We start from the raw sequence: 10,409 nt of genomic DNA, 5'->3' as shown, positions 1-10,409 counted from the left end.
GGCTCTAGAGTCCATGTCTTCAAATTCTCTAGACCTTAAAGAAGAGATAGTTTGGAAAAGGAGGGAAAGAACATTTTAAGATCAAAGCCCAGCAATAGCAAAGGCAAAGAGAACAAGCTGGACTGTTGAGTAGGAAAAGCCCGTGGTTGTGCTCAGCAGGAGTAAATACTGCATGAAAAAGAGGTTGAGTTGAGTCTGGAAAGGACATTTAGGGTCAACTTGGGTAGAGCTATGGCAAGTGAATATACAGTTCACGGAAAACAGATCACCCAAGAAGAGGGGGACAATTGGTTTTCATTACCTTTTCATGGAAAAATAATTCCAGTGACAATCAAGAGCTGAGAATTTGAAAAATTTTGAAGTCATGGTAGCAGTCGTTCATTTGAAACTGTTTTGTCACAATGGTAAAAAACAAACAAACAAACAAACAAAAACAATTACAAAGTGAGGGACAAGGAGTATTTAATGGATAACCCCACCTATGAAACACACCATATCCAGGCAACAGACAGTAGTCAAAGCAACAAAAATTTCATTATAAAGAACTAACTCAGAATTGTCTATCTCTGAGTAATTTTGAATAAAATGTACCCGGAATACATGGTGGGGTATAAAACAGACCACTATTACTAGGAGGAAGAAGAAGCTCTTGATTTGAGCTCTATAGTCTTGATGTGCCCACATGTCAGGCCAGAGAGCTTTTATCAGTTGAACGATGACACCCATCTCTATCAGAAAGAGTATAACAACTGTTGAGATCATAATGACAATCATAGAGTAGTTCAAGATAATGAGATCCCCCCGGTTGAGATCTTTGTAGAACTCAAAGCACCGTGTTTTTTCTGAGTAGCTTGGATGTATGCCATATTGTAAAAGTAATATTGGCCAAAAAACAAGGCTGCCCGTGGTCCAAATAACAATGCTTAATACTACCATGTGGTATTTTTGCAACTTTTGCATTTGAAGTTTCTTAAAATAGACGAGCAATCGGAGTATGACAATGACCACATAGAAAACAAAGGTGAAGTACATATGACCGTATATTATGCTGCTGACCAGTCGGCAGAGAAAGGATCCGAACTCCCAGACCCCTAAGATATAATAGCTGAGGCGGAACGGGAGGCTGACCAGGAGGACTGAGTGTAGCACTATGATATTGAGAATGATCATGGCAATCATGGATTGGCTCTTCCTTTTGCACATCATACGTGACATCAGTACTGTCCCCGTGGTGCCTCCAAGCAAAACCATGCTGTAGAGTGTTATCAGAATCATCCTGCAGTGTCTCTTGCAGTGGCCTTGCTCTGTGTTTGAGGCGTTTGGCAGGGTGGTCATATTGTTGGGCTCCATGTATCGCCACAAAATGCTTAGAAGACCGTAAACTCCTAAATCAAAAGTTTCACAAAATTATAACAGATATATGGAAACTATACAGCAACTAACTTTAATAATATTGAGTTTAATAATCCTAGCCAACTGTTTATAAACCTCAAGCTGTAGACCCAATAAATATTGTCAGGGACTCCCCTTAATGATTTTATTTATTTATTTGACAGACAGAGATCACAAGTAAGCAGAGAGGAGGAAGAAGGCTCCCCGCTGAGCAGAGAGCCCAATGAGGGACTCCATCCCAGGACCCTGAGATCATGACCTGAGCCGAAGGCAGCGGCGTAACACACTGAGCCACCCAGGTGCCCAGGGACTCCCCTTAATTACCCAAACATTAAAGAAAAAGAGTGAAGCAAAATCACAGAAATAAGTCCGTTTGAGTATAAAATTCATAACTGTAGACCCAATGATTCTATTAAGCTCACATGCCAGGGCTGAAATTAGCATGGGACATGTTAGTCTGTAGCATAAAATTTAAGGAAAGGCCAAAAACTCAGTAATTAAAATCAATGGTATTTTAATGCAATTTTTTAAAAAAATCAAAATTAATGCAAAAAATTCATGATGAATAAAATAACAAAATTTTAAATAAAGGCAGAGTCGGCATACACGCAGGTCACACTCATCTCAGATCTACAAAGGTCATTTTTTCTATTGTTAGAAATCCAATTTGGGATAACATAGAGAAGATCATGTAAATTGTGTGCAATTATTGTAAGAAGATGCATCAGACATTTTAAAATATTTTCTACTAGGAGTACCTGGTTGGTTCAGTCCACAGAGCATGTGACTCTAAGACTCATGATGGGCATAGAGCCTACTTTAAATAAATATATAATATTTTCTATGAATAGCTTCTGAGCAGGGAGCAGCCCACACTATATCCTGCACTCTTCTTCTTGCTAACACTGAATCTTAGACTAGTACGTTACATTTCCGTGAAAAGTTGGGGTTGGTGAGTGGGTGAGTTCTGTTTAGTTTTGTTTTCTGTTTTTGTTTGATTTTTTTAAGATTTTATTTATTTATTTGAGAGAGAGAGCAAGAGAGAGTCAGGAGAGGGAGAAGCAGTCTCCCTACTGAGCAGGGAGCCCAATGCAGGGCTCAACCGCAGGACCCTCGGATCATGACCTGAGCTGAAGGTACACGATTAATCGACTGAGCCACTCAGGTGCCCATGTTTAAGTTTCATGTAAGTTTTTCAGGCTGGATGTGTAAGGAGCAGGGACTGCGTAGCAATCTGCCGTCCTGCAAACGAGTGCCAGATCTGTCTCTGGGTCGCTGTGGGAGTGTGTGTGAGTCACCTGGCTCCACGGAGCTCGAGCTGTGAAATGCGAGAGGTCCTACTGTCTACATGAAGCAGTTATTGGAAAGTTAAATGAGCTAATGCACTTGAAATAGCTCGGTAACAGCATCAAGAAAAGCCATGTAAAAGTTATGATACTTAACGTGAAGCATCAGAAACAAAAAGACATTTACCCCTTTTCTCCTTACTTTATATACCTAGGCAGATATACACTTAGTCACATAAAACTGCTATGGCACCAGTAAGTATTTATGAATATTATGAATGTCGGAAATTTATGAATATCTGACAATAAAAAAAAAAACTTTTTCAAACCTTTGATTGGACAGTGTGGGACTCAGACATCAACAGGTCAGTCACCCCTGTCCAGAAGGATCTGTCCCTTTTTCTCATGCATCTACCACTAACCTGGCCAGAAGCAGTTGAATGTTGGTATCTGAGGGAGAAGCTATTCCACAGCAAATGTCTAAGATATTTTGGAATTTTTCCTCTGCTACTCCAGCATCTCCTCAGAGGGAATAACTAATTTTTTTGTTTGTGAAACATTATATTGGACCTGGCATATTTAAATAAGATTTTATTACAACTCAAAAATGTGATTATCAAATTTTATGTGCTAGAATATGCACTTTCACTTTCACAAAGTACATATTTAAAATATATAATGCTGGGGCACATGCATGACTCAGTGACTGGGTGTCTGCCTTTGGCTCAGGTCATGCTCCGGGGGTCCTAGGATCAAGCCCTGCATTGGGATCCCTGCTCAGTGGGGAGTCTGCTTCTACCTCACTCTCTCTTTCTGCCCACTCACGCTCTCTCTTGCTCCCTCTCTCTTTGCCAAATAAATATATAGAATCTTTAAAAAAATTATAATAAAATAAAATATATAATGCTTATGTGATTTTTGTGTGAAACAGAAGAGTTTCATATAACTTATGAACAAATATGATACCAATTTAGTTTAAAATTTTGGTAGCCCCCAAGTCTAAGAAGACAAGATTCAAATTTGAAATTATTTTAAAGCAATGAAAATCTAAATTATTTGTCAGTTGCACAGTTTCAATGCACACACCTTCCCAGGCTGTATGACATTTGGAAATAGTGTACCCTGCCACTCACCAGAAGTCTAATTGTGGGACAAATGCTAAGCTCTAAAGCTGTCTCTTCAGCTATAAATATGGGAATGAGAACATATATTTTGTAAGAAGTTACATGGTGTCTGTAAAGAACCTAACAGATTCCCTGACACAGAATAGGGCATCAAAGTACCAATGCCTCTTCTCCTTCCGAAACATACACAAGGATATTTCACAAAAGCAAGATCCCACTCTTCTGTAGTTACTTCTCAGTATTGTCCTAAAAATATTTAAATGCATGGGGACTATGTTCTACTGTTTCTATCCCCCCCGCCCCCCCGCCTCAAGACTTAAGGCACAGCCCCCACCTCCACACCAAACATTATCCTCCAATAGCCTGTAATTTCTAGGTATTTCTCTGTTTGTTTTCTAGGCAGAAACAAACGACTCCCCAGACTACTTACGCGATCTTTTTTCCTCTTAGGATTTGGTTCTGCTGGAAGATTCAGGGCCCGCTGCTTATTTATGGGTCATCCACATCCGGGCAGGCAACAAGAACATGTGGCCGGAATCAAGACTCCAGCAACGACAAGCGTCAAGAGAAATCTTGGGGTGAGCTATGAATGACGAACACACTTCAGACTGAAGGCTTTCGAAGTTGAACAGTCAAGATGGAGGACCCAGATAAACCTCCTAAGGGCCACAAACGGATGTTGGTCTCCACAGCTCATGTGGTTAAACATATAAAAGAGCATTCTTATACATCAAGACTTTCATTTTTACTGTCATTATTGCAGAAATTTTCCTTAGTAACCTGAAAAACTTCCATGGTTTTCTTTTTTTTCAAAAGCTGCCTCTTATCATACTTGTATGTTTTAGCCCACATGTTTTACATGAAGAATATAAGAAAACCTAGAGGAGGGGTGCCTGGTAGCTCAGTCGTTAATCCTCTGCCTTCAGCTCAGGTCGTGATCCCAGGGTCCTGGGATGGAGCCCTGCGTCCGGCTTCCTGCTAGGTGGGAGCCTATTTCTCCCTCCACTCCCACTCTTGTGTGCCCTCTCTCAGTGTCTTCTCTCTCTCTCTCTCTCTCTCTCTCTCTGTCAAATAAATAAATAAATAAGAATGACCTAGAGGAGTACTCTATCAGACACATTCATATCTTCAACAGTGTGCTCAAAATATAGCTCTGTATTTCAGTTTTCAAAGACTCCCTTCCCTCAGCAACTGTATTCAGAGATATGGTTCTTTTGAAGCCCAAACCTCTGTGCTGTAATTTCCACAAGAGGGTTCATGTCATTTTTCTCGAAAGCATTTCCTTTCTTCACATCAACCTCACTTTCGACCTTCATAATCATCTTCAGCTGTGCTAAGATCTCAAAACATATTTTTAAGGACGCATTGGGTTTAGGACATATGAAGATGCAAGTGACATCTTCATGACTTCCAGTGGCTGGCAAACCCAGCCCCGAATCACGTTACTGTTCAGCTACAGGAATTCAAAAGGATAAAAACTCAATCACCTATATAGCAAGTTCCTGTCTGCCTACATTTAGGTAACTGATAAAATTCTCACTGACTTTGGAAAAGTGAACGTTGTCCCCACCCATGCTATCTGCTACATGGTCATCCAACAGCGTTCGTGGCCAAAGATAAAAGACAAAAGAATCTAAAGTAATGGAACCATATGTTTAATTATTTACAAAAAAAAAAATCTTTCAGTAGAAGATGAGATTTCTAATTCTTATTGTCAAAAGTAAATTTATACCAACTCAACTCAGCTGGAAAAGTTTCACATGGAACCAACCAGTTTTAAAATTTCTCTCCTTCAAAATTACAAACTCTAATTTCTAAGCTTGGTTTGATCTGGCAGACCTCATTTTTCAGATAAAATGTGTTCCTAGAATCCACAGAATAAAGTATGTTCCCATAGAAACCATGCTATATTTAGGAGTTGCTTGTCTACAAAGGACTAACCAAGAAATGAGGGAGGTGTGACCAAGAGTTGCACAAAAAAATAAATTCAGGTGTAATCTGGGCCTATGGCCAGCACAAAAATTTATTGTTCACACGGATAATGTAAGGATTGCAAGGTACTAAAATGTGTATATATTGTATTTTCAGCACTGAGCAGTCCATATTTTTCCCAAAAAGAATTCAGCTCATTTTCCTTCGGTGGTGCCCAGATTTTCCAAAAAAATATATAACAAAACCGTAATAGGAGAGCTTAGAAATCACCAAGTCCGGAAGAGTACAAACAGCTGTCTTCATTAACCAATGAAGCCACCACTATTCAGAGAGTTTAAAAAGTTACCACAGGCAGTAGGGCCAGTTGGGGAGTAGATAAGGTTGACGAACATAACCTCATTTCAAGCCCTCATGTCCACTACACCACAAGGTACTGTGGTGAACTTGAGATCATTTCTGGGAGGCCCATTAACAATCCAGGATTCAATGCCCATCTTTTCTAAGATATCTAGAATCTTATTTTGGTTATGAACCTTAAAAGTACATTTAAAAGCCCTAGAAAGTTAAAATTTTTCTTCAGATGTAGTTCTTTGCCCCCAAATAACCATTAGAATAAGGCATTAACCTTGGTGATTATCCTAAGTTGGTTTTCAGAAGCACCAAAGTCAATCTGACCTGCTCAGGAGCTGGTCTGAAGCAGATGCTGCTGAAGATGACACCCTCTGACCCACTCTTCCCCCTCCATGGAAGATGTCACTGGAGAAGCCATCAGTGGGTAGTCTCTACTGGAAGGATGTGCTGGGAGTCACTTAGCATTCTATAGTGTTAAATTGCCACTGTGAGACATCCATAGGAAAGTGGCAACAAAATCTGCAACTGCTAATTTCCTAACCAGTTTATAATCCTAAATCATTCACCAAGACCTTGAAGTGCCAGCTAGGATGCCCCGTTTGATCCAGAACACCCAGAGGTGAAGCCCACCCAGGTACTGGAGGCAGCACCCGGGACTTGGACCTCTCCCAACTCTGGGCATCTGTGTTCTTGGTCCCTTCACTCATGTCTCTCTGTGTGTTCATGTGGGTGGCTCCTTCTGTCTCATTCTGTCCCGGATGCAACATAACTTTCTTCCGAGGAGACGTGGGATTTAAAATCAGAAGGGTGGAGACAGACCATCCCACATCCCTCCCCTCCATTTCACAGATAAGAGATGGAGGCCCGATGGGCCATTCTGTCCCTCTCCCTTATTCCTCCTGAGGAAGGTGATCCAAGCCAGCATTTCTGACCATCTTTAGGTGCCAAGCAAACTGAAGATCATCAAACCCATACACTTAATTTTTTAAATTTATGTTCTAGCATAGCTATTGTCTCAAATAATGAAACCAAAGTTGGCATGCAAAAGTCTTCAGTGGTTGAGAGCCAGGGAAATGTGTTGGGAAAGCTCAGGGACCTGCAGGGTAGGAGACATTTCCTCTGCTATAGCTATAACTTTACACTTTGCTCTCCTGTTTGATGAAGTTTTAGAACGCCAAGTGAGGTCTGGAGCCTATGACCAAGAAGGAATTTTTGAGACATCTTTAGTGCAAAATGGTGGTTTATTAAAGCAGGCGGACAGGACCCGTGGGCAGGAAGAGCTGCGGCCCCATGACCCTGAGGACTGGCTGATTATATACTCAGGAGTTGGGGAGGTGCGGACAAAGGAGGTGTTCAGAAGGGCTGACATATGGTAAAGAAGACTATCAGGACACTAGAGGCCTGGTTATTGTCAAGCCAAGCTGTGGGGTTTTTTGTTTGTTTGTTTTTTCCTAATAAGGGACCAATATGAAGTCAGTTGGGACTCTTCTGGAAGTCAGGTGATTGTAAATCACTAGGACATCTGTAAACTGAGGGAGACTCCTGTCCTCCAGGACAGGGATCTCTGTAAAGTAACCATTAGGGCAGTCAGAGGGCCTGAGGAATGTCACGCATGTCAGGGGGACGGGGGTGTAGGGTGCCAGTCTTTGCCTTGTCCTTGGCTAGCCTTCTGCTCCCTCATCATGTCTGAGGGAGTTTGTGGGAGCACACAGAGTAAGCATCATGCTAGGGAGAACCTAAACACATGTGGAAAACCTCACATTTCCAGAGTAGTATTCTCCCTAGGGCTTGGGAGAACCAGATTTTTTATTTTTGCGGGATGGAGGACTATAGTCGTCTGTGCTTACTGGTACAGACCCTTGTGCTCTCAGTGACCCCTTCTAGTGATGTAGGTCAAGTACTCACTGTTCCAAAAGAAATGTGTCACACTTCTGTGGTTCAGCCAAGGCCCAGAACTTCAAAATTCTGATCTGTGAAGATAGGTGAAAGGTATCCCTCCTACATCAATTTAAACTTTTTTTTTTTTTTTTCCTAGCAGCCAAAGAGCTTTCGGGGAGAAAGGTAAATGGAACACAAATATCTCTTTGAGGATTAAAGCGGTTAAAGAAAACACATTTGAGGGTTTGGAGTGGTCACCAATGAAACCAGCTATCTTAAAAGGCCAACAGGAAACCCGAAGAGCAAACGCATTGTCCAGAGTGATCCGGACAGCTGGGGGGTGATCTGGCTGTCACACCAGAGCCAAAAGATTCTCCAAGGAGTACTGAATCGAGACATGTTTCAAGGCTTGGACTGCACCCCTCTCCAGAGGAGACCCCGTTTCTGTTACTGTTTCTTTTTCTTTTCTTTTTTTTTTAAGATTTTATTTATTTATTTGACAGAGATCACAAGTAGGCAGAGAGGCAGGCAGAGAGAGAGGAGGGAAATAGGCTCCCTGCTGAGCAGACAGCCCAATGTGGGGCTCGATCCCAGGACCCTGTGACCATGACCTGAGCTGTAGGCAGAGGCTTTAACCCACTGAGCTACCCAGGCGCCCCTGTTACTGTTTCTTTTTATGGGAAGATGATGCCTGTGTACAAACTCAGAGAGCTGGCATCTAAAGGCCGAAGGCAGTTGTGTTTGTCTACCGTGTTTTTTGCTGTGTGACATCTGACGGGGTGTATATTAGAGAGTCAAAGGAAACATTGCAGAATCAGCAGCTGTAAACAGCACTGGACAGCACTGGAAACAGGATCGCTAGAGCGCCCTATTTCCAAGGAAGCCGGGCCCTTGGTTACCATGGTGATATCTCAGCCTTGAAGAGCCCGGCCTTGGAGCTGTGTGGTCCAGGAAGTTTATCACGCGCTGGATCTCAGCCAGCACAGCATACCTGCCGAGCCCAGCACCTGTTCGTGCTTCCAGAAATCAGCAGTGGTAGAGGTCAGCCGTGATGGGGACAGCTGGTTCTGTGCTCTTGGGACAGGTGGCAGCAGCAGGCACGCACGGAGGAGGACTGACTTAATACAGAATTATAAGTGACTCTTGAGATTCTTTAAATGACCTGGTGTGGAACTCCAGAATAAAATCAGTATTTCCAACCATGTGAGTATGTGGGGCTTTGTCATCATAGTCTGAACGCTGCAAACAATACAATAATGGTTTTTAATCCTCAGTTGTGATGTGGGAACGCCAGCTGTGATGTGGGAGCCATATATATATATGTATATGTATACATGTATATATATATATATATGTATATATATACATATATATATATGCAAGTCTTTGCAATTTGGAGTACTTTACCTCCCATAAATAATACATTACTTCTTATGTAGTTTTAAGCCCATTTTAGCCTGAGTGGACCCCATGCCACTCATGCCAACCTGCTGCTCTAGTCTGCTTTTGCTGAGTACTGGGGCACATGGCAAATCATAGTTTTATTGCCTTGACCTGTCTCCCTGTCTGGTTCCGTCCTACTTGGGTCTTTCCAGGTTTGCCTCTCCCTTGCACTGTGGGTGCCATGGAAGGGATGTGGCAGGACAGATAGGACTTGGATGATCTCAAGCCAGGATGAGAGAAGGAGGGCTGTAGGGACATAGGTCCAGGTGCAGGACAGAGATAGGGGCTGTGCTAAGAGGTGGTTACTCTTTGAGGCGAAAGGGTCTGATTGTCTTGAAGATGCTTGACCCTGAATTGAAAAATCACCCCTGCAACCCCACAGTTCCATCTGGGGGAGAATCGGGTAGACCTCAGATGTCTGACAGCAGAGAACAATGTTCAAGGGAAATAAAAGGAGGAATCCTAGAGGGAAAGGCTCCGGCTGGGGCCCTGGGGGGTAAATGGGCAAGACGATGTTACGAAGAAGTTCCCCAGGGAGAGGGGTAGTCATGGTACCAACCCAACAGTTGAGAACAAAGGCTCTTTCTCCTCTTTGGGAGAAATAAGGAAGGTGGAGTAGCTCTTCTTCAATCTCTCTAGGGAGTAAAGTAGGTCACTCTGCCTAAACATCGTCTTGTTTTACATCATTTCCTGACCAGGCCGCATGTGCTCACCCGCTAGCAGTAAGGCCCCACCCACATCTGTCCTACCTCCCCAGAGTTAGTTGTTAATATCCCATCATTCTGAAGCCGAGGGTATACTAAGGGCTGCAGAGAATGGCGATATCCTACTGCTCTGCAGTATGATGTAGGCTAGGCAACACAGATCTAGTATGGCCTCTTTTGTTGACAAGTGAGGAGAACCTGACGACACTGAGCCTCGCCTCTGTGTTAGAGCTGAGTCTCAACCCCATCTGTGTTTGGCCCTGGATGGGTAGGAATGCAAACCAGAGAAGCATGGGGAT

The 10,409-nt window shown here is 42.7% G+C and overlaps 1 protein-coding gene across 1 annotated transcript; it reads right to left on the bottom strand.

Annotated features, from left to right (window-relative positions):
* Positions 1-445: 445 nt before the first annotated feature.
* LOC116569347 (probable G-protein coupled receptor 141) lies at positions 446-4,313 on the bottom strand. The gene is made up of 2 exons (XM_032305542.1): positions 4,233-4,313; positions 446-1,385 (listed from the first exon to the last, which is right to left on the bottom strand). Exon 2 carries the CDS (start codon positions 1,348-1,350, stop codon positions 463-465), a length of 888 nt encoding a protein of 295 aa, XP_032161433.1. The 5' UTR covers positions 1,351-1,385; positions 4,233-4,313; the 3' UTR covers positions 446-462.
* Between the last annotated feature and the right edge of the window lie 6,096 nt (positions 4,314-10,409).

This window comes from Mustela erminea, chromosome 11 (assembly GCF_009829155.1).
Source record: "Mustela erminea isolate mMusErm1 chromosome 11, mMusErm1.Pri, whole genome shotgun sequence".
NCBI lineage: Eukaryota > Metazoa > Chordata > Mammalia > Carnivora > Mustelidae > Mustela > Mustela erminea.
This window is presented reverse-complemented; position numbering and strand designations above follow the sequence as displayed.

Excerpts from the sequence above, each read along its gene's own strand:
- LOC116569347 (XM_032305542.1), bottom strand. The coding sequence starts at position 1,350 with ATGGAGCCCAACAATATGACCACCCTGCCAAACGCCTCAAACACAGAG.